The 22,410-nt window shown below is 43.4% G+C and overlaps 1 protein-coding gene and 1 long non-coding RNA gene across 5 annotated transcripts in view; one reads left to right on the top strand and one right to left on the bottom strand.

The window, feature by feature from the left end:
* Positions 1 to 22,410, top strand: part of Wipf1 (WAS/WASL interacting protein family member 1) — a 110,710-nt gene that overhangs the window by 75,615 nt on the left and 12,685 nt on the right. For all 3 annotated transcript variants that reach the window (XM_063259329.1, XM_063259330.1, XM_063259328.1), the window contains exons 2-5: positions 9,397 to 9,485; positions 12,554 to 12,683; positions 17,752 to 17,922; positions 20,883 to 21,659. In XM_063259329.1, the coding sequence (XP_063115399.1) occupies positions 9,435 to 9,485; positions 12,554 to 12,683; positions 17,752 to 17,922; positions 20,883 to 21,659 (1,129 nt within the window). In that variant the 5' untranslated portion in view covers positions 9,397 to 9,434. The remainder of the gene's footprint in view (positions 1 to 9,396; positions 9,486 to 12,553; positions 12,684 to 17,751; positions 17,923 to 20,882; positions 21,660 to 22,410) is intronic.
* LOC134478313 (uncharacterized) lies at positions 10,202 to 21,929 on the bottom strand. Of its 2 annotated transcripts, none has more exons than XR_010050875.1 (4): positions 21,744 to 21,929; positions 15,211 to 15,267; positions 13,446 to 13,538; positions 10,202 to 11,754 (listed from the first exon to the last, which is right to left on the bottom strand). It is a non-coding gene; the product is annotated as an uncharacterized LOC134478313 (long non-coding RNA). The 2 variants fall into 2 exon arrangements; XR_010050876.1 differs by lacking the exon at positions 21,744 to 21,929 and adding an exon at positions 15,940 to 16,239.

Here is a 22,410-nt window from a genome sequence, read left to right as displayed (position 1 = left end):
GGAGGCCGAGGTAGGTGGATTACTGTGAGTTCAAGTCCAGCCTGGACTGCATAGTGTGTTCAAGTTCAGCCTGAAATATATAAAGCAAAACCCTATCTTAAAAAAAATTAGGATATGCATGGAAAAGAAACTTGACTTATATTCCTTTTTTCCTCCCTAGAAAAATATTCAGTAAAGGCTTAAAAAATTAGGAGAGCATGTACGGCTTGAATCAAACACAAATTCATTTCAATAATATACTGGCATAATACATTTTGCAGTGCGTACAGTGCAAAACAAAGGTGTGTGTGGTAAATGAAGGAAAGGCTGCAGAAAGTTCTAGTTAAGAATAGTAGGATACGTTGGTAGAGAGAAAGCCTGGTGGCAGGGAATGACTAAGACAAGATGGTAAGAGAGGAGACAAGAGGCTGGGGAAGGTTTGGGATCTGTTAGTGTGGAAGCCCTGCTCTTGGGGTTCACTTGGATTGTGTGGCTTAGAGTATCATGTGAGCTTCATGTAGTTTTGTTTCTTTTGAATTAGAATGTGATGTACTCCAAACTTTCCGTATTATAGGTCTGAAGAGGGTCCTGCGTGCTGCAATGGCTTGTTTGTATCATTGAAAGCTCTAAAAGGTTCAGCATCACTGCTGCGTGGTTTACTCTAAATCATAGTCAGCTTTGCTAATGCTCTTTGAAAGTTTGTGAGAGGGTCCACAGGGAACTTGTTCACAGCTCTTCAGCTACTCTGATATCTAAACTCTGAAGGTTCAAGTACATTCTGGGCGAGTTGTAGCATTCAGAAAAGTCCCAGTGGTGACCATTATTCCCTGGATTTCAGCAGCTGAGTTCCCGTCTGATTATTAAGGAAATCGCATTTAGATCTGGCCTGTCAGCCTATGCTAAGACATAAGGGGAGGTGAGCTCCCTAATTCTTTGCCTTTTATGCCTTTGTGAAATCTGCGGAACAGTTAATGAATATATCATTTACTTTGGAAGTTTCTGTCCTTTTAACTTGTAATACAGTTCCGCTTCTGAGGTTTGCTTTGTTTTGTCTTTCCAAATTGTAATATATGTGCCTCTTCTTGCAAAGAACACGTTCCCTGGACTGTCATAAATACCTCTGCCGATATTCTGTGACTATCAGCCCTGAAAATTAAAACTGAAAAAAATTACTAGAATAAGAAATGCCTTCATAAATATACTTTTCTGAGAAATTAAAGTGGTACTTCATGTTCCTTCCTGGTTTGTGGTACAGAGGCTCGCATGCGTGGGTGTGCGTAGGCTGAGTTTTAAATCAGCCGTGGTTTCTCTTTCTCATGGTTAAATAGGGAGAGAGATGGTAACATTTACTGACCACTTGGTGTATGTTATACACTTCACTTTCCTTATTTTATTTTTAACAAATGGCTAATGCATATTAAGCACTGCCTCATTTAACTTTAGAATAACCCTACTAAATAGATACAGTACTACTATCACCATTTAATTGCAGAAACTGGACTTAGAGAGGCTAAGTAATTTGCTCCATACCATCTAACAGCTAGAGATGGAAGAACTTTTCTGAATTTCAAGAATGTTTTCCATGAAGCGCAGTTTAAAGTCAATGTGATAAACCATGCAAGTTCTCGAGGTCTTTTTCCTGGTTGTGGGAATCTGGGATTCTCAGTGCTTTAATTATCAGAGCAGCAGTATCTTTAAAATGATTCATCTCAAATTAAGATATCTCTCTCTTCCTAAGAAGTAAATTTGGTGACACTTCTGCTTATATTAGGAGGATACATTTTAATGATAAAATGTATCAAGGGTGGAGGTGGGTGTGGTGTGTTGGTGTCTGCACCCCAGTGTGTATATGTGTGTGTGTGTGTGTGTGTGTGTGTGTGTGTGTGTGTGTGTGTGTGTACATGTATTCCTGTGTACTTGGGAACAGGGACAAATCTTACTCTTTTGGATAAACTAAGTGTGGTGCTCACAATTTAGGAAAACTGTATCGTTGACATTTGAGCCCCTAAAACAGTACTTTGAGGAAACAGGAGGAAATGGGAAGAAAACTGACACTTTTTAAAAATCTCTTTTTCCTGTTCCTTAGTTTAACGACAGGTCGGTGAGTCACTCAGCTAAACTTCATTTTCTCACGACCAAAGGGTCTTAGGTGTCTATAAATTTGTATTAAATTTTAAATATACATCATAGTTGATTTAAAATACTTCATATTAACCTTTATTTCCCTGGCAATTACTCTTAAAATTGGGCAATTTAGCAACTGAGCAAGATCTTGTCTCCAAATATTTTTTTAAGGGAGGGGAGGGGGATGTAGTTCAACGTTAAGGCCTGAATTTCAGTTCCCAGTCCTGCAAGTGAAAAAAGCATTCTTTGAAAAATGTCTTTTCCACCTTTCCCCTAAGTCCATTAACTGTAATGGAAGAGCTCTAAAAGGAGCATGAGTGGTGTAGTGAAGGCCTCCACTAGACACGCAGCCATCACCACTGAGAAGACCACTAAGTGGAGTCACTTCAGCTGTTGTTGTAAACGATATCACCCAAGAAAAGAGCGAGTGCATTCCAAGACACGGGAGACTCCTCGCACAGCGGCCTGGCTCCACGGCGAGTGCACAGGGAGAGCAATGCACATGGAGAGCAGCGGTCAGTAGCGGTCAGTAGCGAGGCTGCTGACCTGCTCACGAAGGACAGCAGCTCCTCTTCTCTGCATTCTGCTTCCTCTTGGGGCCAGCTGCCTTTTCCGCTTCTCTTTTGTGTGAATTGCCTCATTGCTCTGAGCAGGGACCTTCAAACTGAGGAAAGGAGGGGCAACAACAGCAACAGACTTTGCTGCGAAGATATTAAGAGTTTCTGAACCTCCAAGCAAGATACACTTCCTTGGTGGTGAGGAGGGGTGTTGCAATGACTCTCATAAAATACAAACTACCGGCATTACAGCTGTGAAGAGATCGCGTTAAAGAAACAGGATGGCTGTGGTTTACTGTGAGCATCAGTTTTCCTGTTGAGTATTTTTACAGGAAGTTGAAGAACAAAGCCGAATTCATCTGAATTAGTTCTAATGGCTTTCAGATCTTAAGAATATCCAACTAAGCTTGCATTCGGTAGTCTTTAAAGAATAAAATCAATAATAATTTTGAGTAGAAATCCCAACTTATGTTTTTTTTTAAATTCAGTATTTTAGCAGCAGTTTAAGTGTGCGAAAGGATTTTATTTTTGTAGTGTACCTTTCAGTGAATCCTTTTTTTCTTCTTCTTTTGTACTAAGAGTCTTGCTATATAGTTTGGGCTGGCTTTGAACTTGCAGCAATCATCCTGCTCCTGCTGCTGGGAGCTGGGATTACAGGCATGTGCCAGCATGCTCAGTTGATTCATTGTCTTTGTAATGAATGCCCTTTCAGTTGTTTTTTTAATGGCTTTAATAACTCAATATGAATTTATTAAAACACTTGAGTAACGTATTAAATTTTTTCTACTAATATCTTTTAGTCAAAAAATGTACGGAAGAAGTGAACAACGGGGTGGGTGAAGGCTTGTGTGTGTACATTTATAAGCTAAAAGGCTGCGTTATATATAAAATATAAATGTGTAAATAAAAATAAAGGAATATAAAATAACGAGGGCAAAAGAGCAGCTGGACCTTCGGATCTGTCCGAGAAGACAGATTGTATTATTTCTGTGACATCCTCCCTCACTGTCTCTCATAGAAGAAATAAAATACCTCTATATGGAGTCAACTTTGGTGGAGCGGGATGAGGGGGACCTTACTTTTATCCCCTCCATTTTAAGTAAGATAGTATTTAAGGGTGACTTTTGGCAGGGCTTATAGAGCACAGTACTTTACATTTGCAAATATCGCAGAGTGGTGAGAAAAATAACTGCCTAAAGCTGGCCTTATCTGCACTAAGTGAACCCCACCACACCCAGGGTTAGAATCCCAGCTTCTGAGGACCCGAAGCTGTTTCTGTTGGGGCTACTGGAAATCTTTTAAGTCATTCTCCAGTTAGCTCCAGGATAAATATAAATTGCCTATAAAAACTAAGAAGCACTGTTATTTAAATAACAGCAGTTCTCTTGATTCTGAGATCCATCATGTTACATTTAGAGTGAGTTCTGCTTCCTAGCATGCTGAAGAAGTCCTGAGCTTCCAGGGTCAGGCTGGACTAACTGTGGGCTGTGGCTGAGACTGTTGGTTTCCACATGGTTAGGGAGAATATTTCCCCTCTGGGGACAGAGGTTACAGGTCTCTTCCTCACAAGGTGTTTCTGGTTCTGACATCTCCTGGTTAGTAAATGGGTCCAGGCTGTAAGATGGCTGTAATTCTAGGGGGCTAAAAGTTCAGGTAGGCTGCATCCTAGTGGTTCAGTGGTAGCGAAACATGGCACACATGCTGCAGTGGGTTGTTTGTATCATTGAAAGCTCTAGAAGGTTCTCCATCACTGCCCTAGTTGTTTAGAATCAAAGTGTGATGTTGTCTAACATATCAGGCCATGATGTTGCTAATAGAGTTACAGTAAAACCAGTGGTGCCAATGGTTTCATTCACAGAACAAGGACACGCTAGAATTTCAACATTGATGTACACTGTGTAGACAGGAGCATGTGCACTTTGACACACAGCAAAGAGTGGACGAGCGCATGCGCACATGGACACACAGCAAAAAAACAGAAGCTGAAGTTTTCAAGTCACCTATGCAAAATATTTTTCTGTTTTCTCAACTCATAGAGCCAACTCTTTTTAAAAGATTTATTGGCAAAAAAAGAAAAAGATTTATTGGCAGATTCTTCTATTTCCACTGTTTTTCACCTAAAATCTAATAATTTCTTGATTTATTTAGTTATTAAAGCTTTGACAGTCACTCACATGTAAGAATTCAGGGTGACTTTTTTATTTGATGTGTGACAGACCAGCTGTATATTGGGTGGGAAATCAATTAATTGATAGATAATTTATTCAAAAGCCATTATCCTAGTTCCACAGAGGATAATAAACAACATAATAGTGTTAAAACTATTGTATAATTTGCCATAACAAAATCCCATAGACCATGGGGTCCATATAGTACAAATTTATTTTCTCACAAATCTAGAGGGCTGTAAGTTCAAAATCAAGGTGTCGGTAGGATTGTTCTCTCCTCATGTCTCCCCTTGGCTTGCAGACAGTGCTTTCCTACTGTCTCTGCAGGTGGCCTTTCCTCTGGATGCACACATCCCCGGTATCTCTACCTCTTGTAAGGATGCTGTGGTTCTGGAGGCTCCATCCTAATAGTCTCATTTTTAACTCATTCACCCCTTTAAGGCCATTATTTCTAAACTGCCACATGCTGAGGCACTAGAGGTTGGGATTTCAGCATGTGAATTTGTAGGGTCACAATTCAGTACCCTAATAACGTGGGAAAATAAAAGTCTTTTCCATTCTTAGGGTTTTCTCTACACACCAGGTGAAAGTTTGAAAAAATATGCCCCATCCAGGATAGAAGTTATTTAAACACTGAAATAATTCATGCAGAGAAATTAATCTCCCAAGTGTGCATTCCTGGAAATTCAGTGCTGGGCAGGGTGGGGGAGGGCAGGGCTGTGCAGTTAAGTAGGTCTGGGATTGGCTGATGTGCTGGGAGCAGATGGCAGGGGAAATTCTGATGCAGGAAACCACGGGCTACACTTTGAGACCTGCCACCCTGGGCCTCTCCCTTGTTCCAGGGATCCTGCTGGTCCCAGGACAGAGCCACCTTCCCTGGCATGCTCCCTTCTGAGGGAAGACAGAAATGCAACTCCCTCAGAGACTAGTAGCAGGTCTCAGTGCAGAATTTCAAAGGAGATCTGCAGCAATTGAAAGGTGTTATGAAAGTCTCATGTGAAAAACTGTTGGTAGAGGCAGCTCAGGAATTGATTGGTGGTCTACATTTGAAATTGAAAGGAAATGCTAAATAACACGTACTTTCTTCACCCCGGTTCACAAGACCCTGATGCTGCCCATGAATACTGTGGGTATAAGTTATCCAGGCTAGCATACCTGCTCAGTTAGGCTCTGTGGTCTGGTGCCGAGAGCCTGGAGACACCCACCTCTGGCTGAGTGCAGCTGTTCACTCTGGGGAAAGGGAAATCACTACTCTCCCTTGGGCATTGGGTTTTGCTTCACTGGGGAAATACGAGGCCACTAGAAAAACAAGTCCGTGGACTTAACACTGGGGCAGTGCTGATTCCCTGCCTAAACCTCACAGTGCACAAGGAGGGATGCTGAGGGCCCTTCCAAGGACAAGCAGCCTGCCTGTTGATGAGGTCCTTGGTTCTCACTCTGCACATATTTGGTGAGAACCTTGCTTTCTGCCAGGTAGCAGGGGAGACCTGGGGAGCCCACAGTCCAGAAGAAAGACAGCCAAGAAGTGAGGCTGGTATACCTCCTTTAGTCCATGTGGGAATGAGATGGCAGTGTGGGGTTCTCACAAACTTCCCTCTGGGGCCAGCCTGGAGAAGTCCAGGCCATGCCCAGGAGTTCAGCTCAAAAGAAGCAAAGGGTACAAGGCAGCCTTGTAGCATTGGGATGGGCATGGACATCATTCATCTGGAGGGCACGGGAGATGGGGGCAGGGAAGTTGGGAAGTTTTAAGTGGAGAGAAAAGACAAATGCTTTCTTCTGCATGGCACTTGGATAGTGAGAGTGCTCACCCGCAGATCCTCTCCCCAGGAGAGGAAAGGCCTGCTTCTCTCAAGACCCCAAAATCTTTGATAGCTTCTTGTCCCCAGGCCTTGGTTTTGCCTGCTTGTTTCTGTGCTGGTTGTGATGTTAGGACTGGTTTTCTCCCATTGATCCAGACTAGCCATCTGGATCACACAATCACCATCCCCCCACCTTGAGTTGTGATCCCATCTATTTATAAGCCAGGTAGAGTACAGACAGTACTAAACCAGCAAATGTAGAATAAGTAATAAAGCCTTGCAGGGTGCAGTCCCTTGAAAGAGTCCCCAGTGTGGGCCTGCGATGTGAAGGACAGAAGTAGTTTGGTTTTATACTTGCAACCAGAGACTGACTCATGAGAAGCCCACAGGGGATTCCTGTTGACCAGAATCCATTCTTTCCTAGGTAGAGATAACAGGATGACTGAAGGGTAGTTGGTGAACATGGACTCAGACAAAATGGATTAGAGTCACCAAACACACGGAGGGATTGTGCCCACCTCTCGGGCCTGCCAGGCCGACCAGGCTCTCCCTGCCTTGACAAGCCGCCTTCTCCAGCTTGGTTAACACCATTGACTTGGCTCTAGCCTCTTTCACAGTCAGACTTGCATTCAGCTTTGGAGCCCTGCCCTTCCTCCTGGTCCCTGGGAGATGGCCAGCTCCAAGGCCTCTAAAGTTCTTGTAAGATGGCATGTCCCCTACACAGGGGCGCTCAACCCTGTTCACAGTGCACAGTTGGCCCAATGGGAAAGGGTTATTGACATGCAGTGAAGACCAATTTAAAGGACAGATTTGAAATTGATCCTTGTCTAAAACAGTCTTTTACTTTTAAGGTCAGCCTAGTTAGTAGCACTAGTTAGCCTCCCTGAAAATGCTTAAAAGAGCAAGGAGCAAGGCACTGTGGTCCAGTGGAGGAGCACGGACTGAGAAGACATGATTCAAGGGGATTACCATGGGGCTGATGGTGAAAGACTCACTTTCACCAAGGCTCACTGTCCTCAGCACAGTTGTGCTAGCCTGTGTGTTGCAGTGACAATACAGGTACACGCATGGATCTAATTGATTCTCTGGAAGGGATAGCTGCTGTTGCAGTGATATAATATTTTAAAATTCAAATTTTTTGACAGCCCATTTTGGAATGAACTGTTTCTGTCTTAATTCTTGTTTTCCAGCAGCTGTGACAAGTCCAGCAATGTCCTTTTAGCGTTTCCCTTCCATTTCTGTTCACAGAAAGCAAGCCATCCAGCATTATCTCAACAGAAAGCATTTATTTCCAAGGCATGCATTTTCCATCTTAACTTTTGGTGCTTGAGCTAACTGTTAAATTCTAAGAAGTTCTCTGCAATTAGGAGACTATTGAGAATAGAAGAAAAACAATTCTGCTGTTTGAGATTTGGGACACGTGTTATATAGAACTTATGTCACTCCGGTGGCCATTGTAAACTCTAACAGAGGGAGTCTCAAATTTTAATGAAATCAGCTCAGGGGGTGCTGTGCAGTGGGAGAGCAAGAAAGGATTGTGTCTTGGGGATGAGTGAAAAAGAGGAGCCACTTGAAGAACATTCATTTTCCATCAGACTTGGATAGGCTACACTTCTGGTAGTTGCATGAAAATCCTCTACTTATAGTCCACAGGCCCAGGGCCACCCCATTCCGCAGTGACCACTGCAGTGGGGGTGGAATTGAGCAGCACAGCACTGGGTTTAGCTTCCAGGCTCTTCATTTACCTTGGCTCAGAAGCTTTCCCTGCTAGGGACCTTCTAGATAGAACAGTTTTATCTGAGAAGTGAGGAAGCGAAAGGCAATTCCATCCCTTGAAAAAGTTGAACATAAGTGAAGCTGTCCCTTGGTGAGACAGTAAGGAGGAAGATGAGAACAGGGTACTGAAGAGTCTAGTACATGACTGCCAAAGATGCACTGGAGAGCCCGGTGTGGAACAACAGCTGAGGAAACAGCAGGCAGGGATCAAGCGAGAGGCCACAGCAGCTGACCCAGCCACGCTGTGCGGCAGCCCGGGTCCTTTGGGGTTCTCATCTCACCATAACTTGTCCCCAGTGCTGGACACAGAGTCATAGGATTTAGTGTTTGCCCTGCTGGGTTTCAGTTTTGCTTTGGTCCCAGTCCTTTCTATCTCCATTCATCCTTTTGGAATGGAAACATTTGCCCTGTGCCATTGTATGTCAGCAGTGTTTAACTTCTTTTTGATTTTTACAGGGGCTCACAGCTAAGAGTTTGTGTTAAGTCTCAGAGGAAATTTGGACTTAGATTTTTGAGCAGTGCTGGAACTGTTAAGACTTTGGCAACCTTTAAATGCAGTTTGCATACAGAGATATGCATGAATCTTGGGGGCTAGGGAAGAACGTTACAGTTTAAATCTAAATGTCCCTCTGAAGAGCTTCACATGCTTCCAGGCTTTTGGGGAGGAGCTTGGCTTATGGGGGTGTATAGCTGACTTGCTGTTACTAGGGGGATTCTGGTCAGAAGAGGAGGATCACTGGGACATAGCTTGGAAGACTGATCTCCTTTTCCAGCTCCTTCCTTGTTCTGTGTTTCCCAGCTGCAAGGGGGTGAGCAGCCTTCCTCTGTGCGGCGGGTCCTTCCCCATTCTGCTTCTGCCCTGGAGCCAGCAACTATGTACTGATGCTTGTTTTTAAAAAAGCCAAAATAAAGCTCTCCTTCTTTAATTTGTTGGTGTTGGGTATTGAGTGCCAGCAATGAGAAAGTGGCTAGGATGCTGTTTTGTCTTTACAGATTTATCAGCAAGACTGTTGAAAGTATAACCATCCAAGATGCCTGTCCCTCCCCCACCGGCGCCCCCACCGCCACCCACATTTGCACTGGTGAGTGTCTCCTCTCCATTCATTTTCTATGCCTATTGCAGATCAAAAGAAGCCCAAATCTGGCATGCAGGTGTGCATTTTGAGTGTGTGTGCATTCTGGCACAGACATGGTATAGTAGGCTTTGCCAGGACCCAGAGTAAGCGAAGCCCTGAGACCTCAAGAATCTAAACACCTTGAAACATTTGTTTACTGTCTGCTGCCATACACTGTGTGAACATGCAGTGGGGCTCCTTAAGTTTCCACTGACCTGCCCATCAAGGGAAATTTGCAGGAGCTGTTCTAAGGTCAGCATAAACTGTGTCCACTCAGCATCCAGCCTTTCACTCCTGGGTGGACAGTCTGAAAACCCAGGATGCTGTGAGCAGTGCATCCAGCATGTGTTGTCCATCCCACTTTCTTTTTCTTTGCCCTCTCCTTTCTTTCCACTATTTTTGATCTATCATCCCTATCACCAGCCGCTTTCCCACCTGTACTCACGTGCCCCTTCTAGACTGTCCATACATTTAAGTGTTTACTGCCCATGTTCACTGCAACCACCTGGCCTTCCAAAGGCCTGTGGGAAAGTTAGAGAACCCTGTTGCGGGGAGCCACATGGTGGTATGAAGGTACCAGGACACATCCATTTCCAGGGCCTCCCCTGCACATGATACTTGCACCACTAGAAGCCTCACGCTGGTGCTCCCTTCACTTTCATACACGGACACTAAGGCTTGGGGAAACAAAGTCACTTTTATTCATCCATTCATTCTTTCTTCCTCCCATACTGGGAACTGAATCACTGCCTTACACATGCAGGGCAAATGCTTTTCCACTGAGCTACATCCCCAGCCCTTTTCATTTTACAAAAATCCATTGTTATTTTACCAAATCTATTACAGATTTTTAAAGTTTTCTAAAAACTTGTCTTTTGCATGGATAAGTTTGAGGAGTTCTGATCCAGCTGACATAGCAAGATTGGTTTCAATTTCTCCCAAAATGTGAATTGTATACACTACTGGATAGTAATGGATTAATTTTTTGAATTTTAATGCTTATGTATTTATTTTAACATGTCTTCTAAAAATTTTGATTAGCATGTAAAATGCAGGACCTAACAGTGAGTTAACTTAATATGCTCATTGAAAAATAATATAGTAAATAATACAATGAGTTGGCTTGATAAAATACTGAGTTCTAACACAGGTGGCACAAGAATACTGCACGAGAATGATCAAAGTTTGAGGAACCTCTGTCTATCCTGTCAGCTGATTTCTATCCATTGTTACCTAATGCAAAGCAAGATCTTGGAGAAAGAGGCTAGAGAGAGAAGAAAAGGGAAAAGAAGGCTGGTGGCCATCATGGGACATTGCCGAGTGGACTGGTGCAGTTAAGGTCTTTGATCTGCCATAGGAGAGAGGCAAACACTCAAGCTCAGATGTCAGAATGAAAAGGAAGCCACTGAATGTTGCTGACCCCAGGTTGTTAGAGATCCAGTAAGGCAAGGTGGTCAACCTCCCTAACCCTTAGCTCATTTTCATTCTTACTATGAAGCCAGGAGGTAATTTTTAAAGCTCTTTCCAGGACGTCCGAGGTCTGCTGTTGTTCAGAAAAAATAAGTTTCAGAGCAGGGAGGGATAAAGCATTAGCAAATGTAAGCTGATATGCAGGGCACTTCTGGAAGGACCTTCTGAGAGCCTCTTCCAGGATGTGCTGGTGGCTGAGGGAGGCGCCCAGGTTTAGCCTTTTGTCTGATGATAGGGAAGACCCTGGAGTCAGACTGTCAGAGATTGAATCCCAGCTCCTCCTCTTACTAACTGGTGATGAGGCAAACCATATAATCTCCCTCTGCCTCAGTCACCTTCTTTGTGAAGTAGAAATAACAACTCACATTTGATGAGAACTAAATGAAATAATACACATACGGCACTGACAACAGTGTCTGGCCCAGCATAAAAGCTGTATTATTATCATTATCATAAGAAAGTAATCTCTTATAATTTAATTATTTCAAGACACTTCCAATTTAATGTACAATGGTTTCATGTACCTACTTCAGCATTTTTCTGAACTCTCTAACTCCAGTAATAGGAGGGTGGATGAGATGGCGCTAGGTGGCCCATCTGAAAGCACATCCCATCCAGGAGGGCTGGGTCCAGCCTAGGAGGACTCTCGCATCTGCTCCCTGGGCCCAGGTGAGGGCAAGCCAGTTTCCAGTGTGACAGCCACAGGCAGACGCTTACTTCTGAGTCCACATGCTGGACACTTAGGTGTCTCTGCTCCTAAATGATCCTGAAGAAACAAGATTGATTTCAGGGACTCTAGAAATACTGGAACATACCTATACATTTTATAGCAGTACCTCTGTCTACTCTGCAGGTTCTTCAAATGGACTAAACATCAGAAACAAGTAGACCAAAGGGACAGCAGGGGACTTGAGAGAATAATAATGAAAATGTTCTGTAGTTTGATTGTGGTGTGGTAACACAACTGTAAGAGTTTGTCAGAACTTACAGAACTGTAACCTGAAAGGATTAGTTTACCAGATGTAAATTATACTTAATTAATCTCACTTAAATATTAAGCATCTTTGTCAAGGTACTAAGAGGAACTTGTTTTCAGAAATTGCAGCGAGTTATTAAACCCACCATTATTTACTAGAGACAGTTTTTCCTGTGCACCAGGTTAGTTCTACAAGATGATAAAGGGATCTTACCCTTTGGGACACACCCTGGAGAATAAAGCCTGAAGTGTCCTGCAGAACCCTGAGACTGAAAGTGCCCTTGTCATGTGTAGCCAGCCATCAACCCTCACCGTGGCTGCATTAGATACAGGCAGACTGTGGTCTGAATTTTCAGAGACTTCTAGAAGAAGCTGACTTCCTGCCTTGAAAATGAATGCAATTTACTGCTGCATCTGCTCTCAAATGTCTAGGTCATAAAAAAACGTAACATGGACTCCAAAACTTGTGGAGGATTTATAGCCTTTCTCTAAGAACCTTAATAGCAAACCAATACTCTCCCTTCTGCTGAGTAGTATAGTGCATCATTTTAATCCAGGAGCTGCAAACAAGTCTGTGGTTTCCTTTCAGGCCAATACAGAAAAGCCTACCCTAAATAAGTCAGAGCAGGCTGGGAGAAATGCTCTTCTGTCTGACATCAGCAAAGGGAAGAAACTAAAGAAGACAGTCACCAATGACAGAAGTGCACCAATTTTGGACAGTAAGTGAAAAAACAATTTCCCAATGAGATAGATGGTTTATAGCCTAACAATCAACTGTATACCTCCTCCAAAAAAGTGAGGGTTTTGTTTGGTTTTATTTTATGTTTTTTGTTTAACAACAGCTGCAAAGCTAACAAAATAAGGGATTGTTCCACTCACTGTAGGCCACAGCTTTGGCTTGGGCTCTCTTCTAATGCAGCAGGATGCTGGTATAATAATTCTTTGTCCGAAACATACACAGCAGTGATTCTCTGAATTATTCGCAATATTTTTCTGTAGTTTAACCCATTGCTCCTGGCCCCACAGATGAGATGGGTATGAAAATATGGAAAATTCCCTTTCCTTGAGATCAGAGGATGGAGGGCACGTCCATTGTGTGGTCTCATTTGTGAAGTGGAGCTGGATACCTGTTCTACTGACAGCACAAATTTGTTGTGAGCTTCAAGTGAGCTTGTACAAGTGCTTTGTTATCTGACAGTGTAATTCAAATGTAAGATGTGATTAGCAGAAACTTTGAGAGAGAGAAAATGAGACCACATTTTTTACTTATCTACCCATTTGAGCCTGAGATAAGTTTCTACAAACAATTACCCACAACACAAGGCTACTTATTAGCATTTTCAACAGAGTAAAGAATCCACTGATCATTAGTAATCAGGCCTTGAGACTGGCCTTTCACATTTTTAGACCTTTCCACTGCCCACCAGATATTACCGAGACTCATCCAAGATCTCATTTGGACTCAAAGGAAGTACACTGACCTTTGCCAAATCAGCACGTGGAGTTTTGTAGACAAGTGAATAAAGATGGTGGATTTCAGCAAAGTAGTGCTTGGGGATCCCTGGGAAAAGTGCCTGAGAGTAGAAAGAGAAGAAGGATCAGAGTTAGAAGGGAACATGGGTGTGGGGAGGAAATGAAAAGAGGAAGATTAAAATAAGGTCTTTGAACATTGTTCTGCTAACAGGCAAGGTGGTGTATACCACTCCTCAAAAAAAGGAACTGTGGGGTTTTTGACTCTTGATTTGAAACCCTGTGACCTCTCAGTCAAAACACTCATCAGCGTCACAGGATTTTCCCTGGGATGAACCCAGCACAGTCTGGCAAGCTGTGGCCCAACAGCTGTCTGAGTTATAATCCCTCGTGTGAGGACCTGGAGAGTTAGTGTAAATTCCCAATGCTGAAGGAAACTGGGCAGTCTGGGCCTACTTCTCAATCCAGTGGAACTTACTGTATTCTTCAAGATCCGCTTCCCCAGTTATAAGGAAACAGTGGCAGTCCTCCCCTCTGGCTGTTCAGTAATGTTTAAGAGTATACTGCTTCTGCCAGGCATCCTGGCACATGCCTGTAACCCCTGCTATTGGGAGGCTGGGGCAAGAAAATTGTTAAGTTCAGGGTCAGCCTGTGCAATTTAGCAAGACCTTGGAGAACCCAACTCATTTGAAAAAGAAAAAAAGCTTCCCTCAATGGAAGCAAAATGTACAAGATGAACCCAGTACATGTCCTTACAGCCTATGCACTGGACAGCTATATTGCTATCACAAGCTCTTTGCCCGTGGTTTTGTGTTTGCTTGCATGTGAAATCACCCGAGACTGTATATCAAAATGTTGCCCATGATTATGCGTGACAGCACTTGAATTCAGCCCCGTCTTGCAGTGCTACAATTTATACAGAATTATGTGAAGCAAGTTAGCTATCCTTAATTTTATCCTTTTTGTATGACTCCATTTTCTGTTATAATAATAAAATACCAATTAATTCAATGTCATATAAATTATTCTCCAACAGGAAAAGATGAAAAAAACTATCTGAGAGGTATAAAAAAGTGTCATAATCCTAATACCAGAATTTGGTAAACACAGCACACACAAAAAAGAAAGTTGTTCATAAGTGCTTTTATTAGTGGTGATTTTTGCCTCCCAGAAGACATGTAGCAATGTCTGAAGATATTTTTCCATGTTTTTGTGTATGTGTTTTGTTTGCAGTGCCAGGGATCAAACATCGGGCCTCATGTATAGTATACTAGACAAGTGTACCTTTGAGCTACTTTCCTGGTCCTGGGGACACTTTTGGTTGTCACTTGGGGGTAGGAGACACCTAGTGGGCAGTGGGTAGAAATGCAATAAACCTTCCATAAAGAACAGAACCGCCACCCAGAACAAAGGATTATCCAAAACTAAATGTCACTACAGTAGTTCCAAAACTAGAAAACTCATCTGAGATAATTTATGATCATGGATGAGAGAATACCATGCTTTAAAAAAAACCTAATTATGTTATAAAAATAATTCACCAAGCCCAAGGTTCATTTATACTATATTTAATACTAGATCTACCATATCAAATAAGATAACAATATAATCAAATTAGTAGATATTTAATTGGCATTTGATAGAATTCCATGCTACAAGAAAGTCTTAGAAATCTAAAATAGAAGGATTCTTCCTGACTATACATATTTTTTTAAAAGCTTGTTTCAAACCAATAGTTGATATTAGAGGTAGTTGCATTAAAATCAGAACAGTTACCTTTAGCACCATCAATAATTCACGTTGTTATGAAAGTACAGCCATCAAAGTAGTTACCTGTGTAAAAGAGAAGATACACACCTTTCAGAAGAGGAATTTAAAAGCTTTATGATTTGCAGACTATACATCTACCAGAAAATGCAAGGTCGTAATTTTTTTGTAAATTTTAACTTAGAATATACAGTAAAGTGGCTTATTAATCAAATGAAATTTCCTGTGCCAATACTAACCAGTTATAAAATATAACAGGAAAATTCCCTTTTCACAATTTTAACAAACAAAAATGTACTTAGAGTTAAAAAACTTCAAAACTTCCCAAAAAAATCCAAAAGACATGAATAAATAGAATATACTACATTTCCAAATGTGAAGTATAAATATACAGTTCTCCCAGATTAATTTATACATATTCTTACTGATTCAGAGACTCAATCTAGTTTTAGAGAGGTAGAACTTTAAACAATATTTAACCTAACAAATGCAAATAGACAGCCAGGTGTGTTGGTGCATGCCTGTAACTGGAACACAGGGAAGGCTGAGGCAGGAGGGTCACTGTGAGTTCAAGGCCACCCTGAACTATGTAGTGAGTGAGACTTTGTCTCAAAAACAAAGAACAAAACAAAAAAAAACTATACTGGCTTACTTTCTCATTGCTGGGACAAAATACCTGACACCCATAAGTTAAAGGAAGAAAGGTTAACTTTCACACCCTTTGTAGAGGCTCAATACCTAGTTTGATGGCTCCAAGGTAGGGTGGCACAGAGACATGGCAGAGGAGAAACAGTTCATGGTGTGGCGGGCAGGAACTGGAGAGCCATCAAGGGAAGAGGGATGGAGACAGATACACATGTGTGTTTCCTTCCAGGCCGCTCCCACAACGACCCGCCTCTTCCCACCAGATTTTGGCTCCCAACATCACACGCAGCTATAAACCCATCTGCGAATTAATCCAGAATCACACACCCATGATCCAGTCATCCTCCCAAATCCCCACCTATAAGTACATGACGCCTTGGGGGAACATCTAGATGTAATCATACATACATTTATAATTAAGCAATTAATTTTATAGAGGGTATAATCATGGCTGTCACACAAATATAAAATGAACATGTTAGGCATTTATTTAACTCATTAACTAATGAAGGAACAAGTATGTCATTAGTTCAAAGGAAAATATAGAACAAAGTACACACATATAAGCACTGAAATGAACTTATAGCTACGTGCAAAATAGGTCAGTAATCAATTCCTTTGAACTGAGCAAATTAATTTGCATTTTAGACAAATACAATTATCATTACTAGCAGTCTTCTACAATTTACAGTTATAAAATGGCTCAGCTGAGCATGGTAGCACACACCTGTGATCCCAGCACTTCAGGGCTGAGACAGGACGGGAGTTCAAACTGCAGCTGAGCAACATAGCAAGACTGTCTCAAAACAAAAACAAGGTGGGTTTGGTGGCATATGCCTTTAAGCCCCAGTACTGGGGAGTCTGAAGTAGAAGCATCTCTGTGAGTTCAAAGCCAGCCTGGACTACTTAGTGAGGTCTTATCTCAAATGAAACAAAATAGCTCAAAGGTAATAAGAAATAAATGAGAAAGCAAGACAGGACACTCATTAATCTTTTTTGCTTGCTTGCCATTTTTTTTTACCATTTTTTGCAAATAAAGTCTTGTGCCTTCTTGATTTGCCAAAACTTTTAAAGTTGTTAAACTTTAACCCTACTCTTGGGTTTTATGATATTAAAAAAATAAAATCAACCTAAAAGGCCATCAAATAAGGAGGTAGTTAATTAAATTATAATACATTAATGTTTTAAAATATAATATGGCCCAGTAATCTCACATTTTTAAAGAATGATGACATGAAAAATGCTAACAATAGTTAGTGGGTTTTTTATGTTCTTCAATTATTTTTTTCCCTAAGCTTCTCACTAAGTTCCCAGACTGCACTCAAACTTGTTACCCTTCTGCCTCAGCCTCCCAGGGTGCTAGGATTACAAGTGTGTGCCACCATGCTCAGATAAATTTGTTATTAATTTTAACAGAAAACATGAAAAATACAAGAAAAAATACACTTCAATACTGGATATGTTCAAGGAGTAACGTATGAGGTTTTGTTTTGTTTTGGGGTTTTGTGTGTATGTGTTTACTATTTCTCCCTTGTTTTATTTACTGTTTCCTTTTCCCTCACCTTTATTGTATCTCTTTGCCTTGGAACATTCCTTTGTAGATCTTTTTATTTGCTAAAGCTTAGGCTGTAGGACAAACAGGTATCAATACATAGGACAGCCAGCGAAGCAGGTCATGAGGACAAAGCCTGAGCTCTTACTGTTTATTCCACTGCTGGGCTAGGCCCGACCTGCAGCAGGAAGAAAACCTCTGTTCTGCCCAGCAGTAAGGCAAACCCCTAAAACGCTGCAGCTGCCCCCCAGGGGCCCAGGTTTAGCCTCCACCCTCTCTTAAGGTTTCCTTGGGCTAGGTCTGGTGCCACACTCTAGTGGAGTTTTCATACATGTATTTTCTTCCTTTTGCAGAGCCCAAAGGAGCTGGTGCTGGCGGTGGAGGCTTTGGCGGAGGAGCGGGCAGCGGAGGAGGAGGAAGCAGCGGTGGTGGTGGAAACTTTGGAGGGGGCGGACCTCCTGGCTTGGGAGGACTGTTCCAGGCTGGAATGCCCAAGCTGAGATCCACGGCCAGTAGAGATAATGGTACCAAGTTTCCTGTTCTGAGTACCTGAAGCAAAGGCAAAGTCTGTAGACTTGGCAGATCCACTAAGGCTCTGTGCCCTTTAGAACATTTTAGATTAGTTGAGATGTTATCTCTGTTTTATAAGAAAAGTGACTTAGTTCACCCTTCTTTCTTTCCTTCCTCCCCCTCTGCATTCGCTCCTTCCTTACTTCTTTTCATCATTCAGGGTCAGGCAGCTTCACAGAGCTATGAAATATGTGCCCGTGTTCTTGGGGGAACCTGTCCTTTCTTGTATTTTTCTAAAAGGTGAGCTAAAATGGGAAGAAAAGGAAAGAGCACATGGAACTTGGTGCCCCAGAACTCTGCCCTGTGGCCTGGCAGGTGCAGCTGTGTGAGGTAGCCTTCCCCAGATGTCCAGCATAGCAAAAATACTCGCCAGCCACTTTTCAAATGCACTGGGAAATCTTTGCATGACACACATTTGACATTTCAGAGCCAGCTACCCTAAAGCTGAGAACCCCTTATCCAAAATGCTTGAGGCCAGAAGTATTTTGAATTCCAGATTTTAGAATATTTGCATATGTATATTGAGATATCTTTGGAATAGTACCTAATTGTAAATATAAAATTCATATTTTGTATACTCTTACATGTACTACTCTGAAGGTAATTTTATACAATATCTTTAATAATTTTGTGCATGAAACAAAGTTTCATGATACAGAATTTTCCTCTGGTTTCATGTCAGTACTCTAAAAGAGTGAGATTTTAAAGTTAGTGTGTGGCTCAATGGGAGTGTGCTTCCCTGCATGCACAAGGCTTGGTTTGAATCTTAGTAACACAGACACACACACAGTTTCAGATTTTTGAGCATTTTAGATTTTCAGATTTAGGGATACTCAACCTATGTCCTCTGCAGGGAGCCATGCAAAGGACCTGTAGGATTGTCTGTGAACCCAAAAAAAAGAAAAATTGAATCTGGTCTTGCCTCCATGAAAAACCCTGCAGAGTACACTAGGCTCTCTCACTACTACAGAAGCTCAAATTCACTGTGAAACTTTTGGGAGGGGTAATGTTTCTCATGTTAGAAGAATTTTATTCCTACTTCTGTGACCTTTTAAAATGTCCTCTGGAAAAGTGAAATTCTCACATTCCTCTGAAAATAAAGTCACTGACTCCTCAGGGTTATTCGACTTAGTTTAGCACTGAATGTTCAAAATCTCGAAAGAGGCCCAGTAACAGAGAGCCTATCTTGCCAGATTTGTGTTTAAATTTAAATTTAGTTATTTAAAACCCAAAAGAAGTCGAGGCAGCTAACAAATACATACATTCAGTACTTCAGCAGTAGGTGAAAAGGTATGATAAAAGATAAAAATTAAAATCAAGATGGAATTGATATAAATATACTTTTGTTGTGCAAAAGAGCTCTGTGTTAGGTGGATGGTAACTCTGATAATTTGAACTTACAAGGTATAGCCTTCTGCAAATTGATAATGTGGAATTATATCACTGAGATAAGGAAGATAAGGCTTTTTTTTCCCCTAGAGCTAACATCTAAATAGAAAATTCTGTCTAGAGTTCATGTTATTACACTGAATAAATTTTTCCAACTGCTTCATATTGTGTCTGGAATAAAATCTGAACTCCTGGCCTACCAGGTTAGCCACCAGGCTGCAATTCCAGTATTGGGAGTTCCTATGCCCACTGTGCCCTGGACAGACAGTCTGCTTTTATGAAACTTATGCCCAAGTGAGGGCCTCTGCACCTGCTGGCCATCTGCTTGAAGTGTCTCGCTGCCGCCTTCTCGTCCCATGGGCGGTCTCTTGTCAGCTCTGGGTAGAGTGTCATATCCTCAGAAGAGCTGTCCCAGCCATCCCATCTGTCCTGGCCTTTCCAACCATTCCCGATTTACTTTAGTTTGACAACCTAAAACTATCTGAAAGTATTTATCGACTGTCTTATTATCACCTCCCCGCCCAAGGATAAACTTCAGCAGAGCAGGATCTTTTCTATTTTTATAATTTCTCTGTCTGCAGGATCTAGAACAGTGGTGGCAACCTATGCCACATGCACTGCAGCAGGCTGTACAGTATCACTGAAAGCTCTAAAAGCTCATCACTGACCTAGAATAATGACTGAATTACAGGTGCTCATTAAATATTTGACACCCATTAGCTTGTGACTGAAGTGGTAGAATTTTAAGGTTAACCATGTTTTAGAGACCTCACCTTGGATTTCAAGGTTTTAGGTATGAGGATAAGATTTTCTGTATCTTTTGTTTCCTCCTTTAGTTTTTCCCTAAACTTTGGTTTACTAGTTGAAGGAAATTTGGCTTAACCAGAGAAGCTGTAAGGTTGTTCTCTCCTGCCAATATCAAATTGGAAGTGGACCTGGTAAGGAAAAAAAGTTGAATAGTTGCCTACATCTTTGCAAATGAATTCCTTCCACTAGTGTTGATTGTTTTCATTAATCTTTGACGAAAAGTTTCTTTTTTCCTTTCTTAGTTCTTTCTTAATGCAGTCCTGACTTTTCTATTAAATTCTCCCCACTTCTTGGGCACTTCTTTGCAAGGAACTGGATAAGCCTGTAAATACGGAAAGTCATCTGAGATAACTAATTTACTTAAGGTGGCTGAATTATTTTTCAAACCTGAAAGGTACAGAGGCCAGAGGACAAGGATTGGCAGTGGGGATAAATGAAAATCATTAGCAGAAATCCTATCTCTACCTGGGCCATCTTGTTTCTGCCCTGTCATAACGCTTACTGATTTTTTACTTGATGCCAAGTGATCGCTCCAGAATTCTTTGGAAAGTTGAGGGGTTGTAAAACCTGGGATCAGAATGCAAACACAGCTGGAGTCAGTGTATGTGGACAGTAGTAATCTATGTTTTAAGCGTTCTAGGAAGGGACTCCATTAGCCCAGCTCCCTGAAGTCTTTAGGGTTTCTGATGTTCTAACTGGGTGTCTGTCTGTTCTGTAGATTCTGGAGGAAGCCGACCGCCAATTACGCAACCGGGAGGAAGACCCGCGAATGCCAAGCCCTTCTCGCCCCCCAGCGGCCCGGCGAGGTTTCCAGTGTCTTCTCCAGGCCACCGCAGCGGCCCCCCGGAGCCTCCCCGGAACCGGATGCCTCCGCCGCGGCCCGACGTGGGCTCGAAGCCCGAGAGCCTTCCCCCTCCAGTACCGAACACGCCGAGACCCATTCAATCGAGCCTGCACAGCCGCGGGTCGCCCCCGGTGCCCGCAGCCCCCCGGCAGCCCAGCCTGGGGCCCACGCCCCCGCCCTTCCCGGGAAGCCGCGGCGCGGCCTTCGGGGGCGGCTCCCTGCGGCAGACGCCGTCGGGCGCCGCCGCGCCTTTCTCCAGCCGGCCGCCCCTGCCCCCCACCCCGAGCCGGGCGGCCGACGACAAGGCGCCGCCCCCGCCGCCGCCCGTGGGCAACAGGCCGGCCCTGCACCGCGAGGCCGTGCCGCCGCCGCCCCCGCAGAACAGCAAGCCCCCGGTGCCCGCCTCGGCACGGCCCTCGCCCGCCGCCGCCTCGCCGGCGCCGCCCCCGCTGCCGCCCAGCCGGCCCGGCCCGCCGCCCCTGCCCCCCGGGGGCTCCGGCGGCGGCGACGAGATCCCGAGGCTCCCGCAGCGGAACGTGTCCCTCACCTCGTCCGCACCGCCCCTGCCGTCGCCCGGGCGGTCTGGCCCTCTGCCTCCCCCACCCACCGAGAGACCCCCTCCTCCGGTGCGGGAGCCGCCGGGCAGGTCAGGTGAGAGCTCGGCGCCCCCAGGTTCACCCACAACCCCAACATGCACACCCAGAAGCATAAGTAAGCCCTCGGATTGCTTCACACCTCTAAGTGACCGACCGGGATGGATGGTGGTCCTGGGACGCTTGTAAACCTCTGAGGTTTCAGTTCGCGTTTTTTAAGAAATAACCCGCAGCTAACTGGCCGGGTGGTAAGCAAATTAGTAACAAAGAGGCTGCGATTTTTCCAGTTCTGCACTGCCTACAGGCCAGGTCAGCCGCCCTCCTTGAAAATACAAGCTCATCTCCTGCAGGAGGGCCCAGGACTAACATGAAGGCAGTTAGGCCGAGCAGAGGAACCTTTTCTGTGTGTACTTGCCAGGCCTTGAGACCACTGGCCTGCTTCTTCAATGTTCGAAAGTCCATTTTGAGCTTTATTAACACTTACACATAAACCCCTCAGTGAGCCAAAGGTGTAATCAATAGACCTCTTTATAAAAATGCTCATAGCCGTAAACTCAGAATTTGTACGTTGGCGTAGGGATGTAGCTCAGTGGTAGAGGCCTTGGCCTAACAGGCCTGAGGCCCTGGGTCCATCTCTAGCACTGGGCGGGAGTGTCCCTGGCAAGCTGTCGAGCTATCCTATGGCTTGACAGGCACATCTGACCCCCAGCACAGGCTGACAAACTTATCCAAGGGAAGAGCTTTCAGAATATGAAATGACATGTGAGTATTTCATAGAGTTTGCACTTGATCTAATTATGTATAATAAG

This window comes from Cavia porcellus, unplaced genomic scaffold (genome assembly GCF_034190915.1).
Source record: "Cavia porcellus strain 051 isolate PalLab524CR breed Dunkin Hartley unplaced genomic scaffold, mCavPor4.1 scaffold_12, whole genome shotgun sequence".
NCBI classification, from domain to species: Eukaryota; Metazoa; Chordata; class Mammalia; order Rodentia; family Caviidae; genus Cavia; species Cavia porcellus.
Note: the sequence above shows the minus strand (reverse complement) of the source record. Positions and strands in the feature narration are given on the sequence as shown.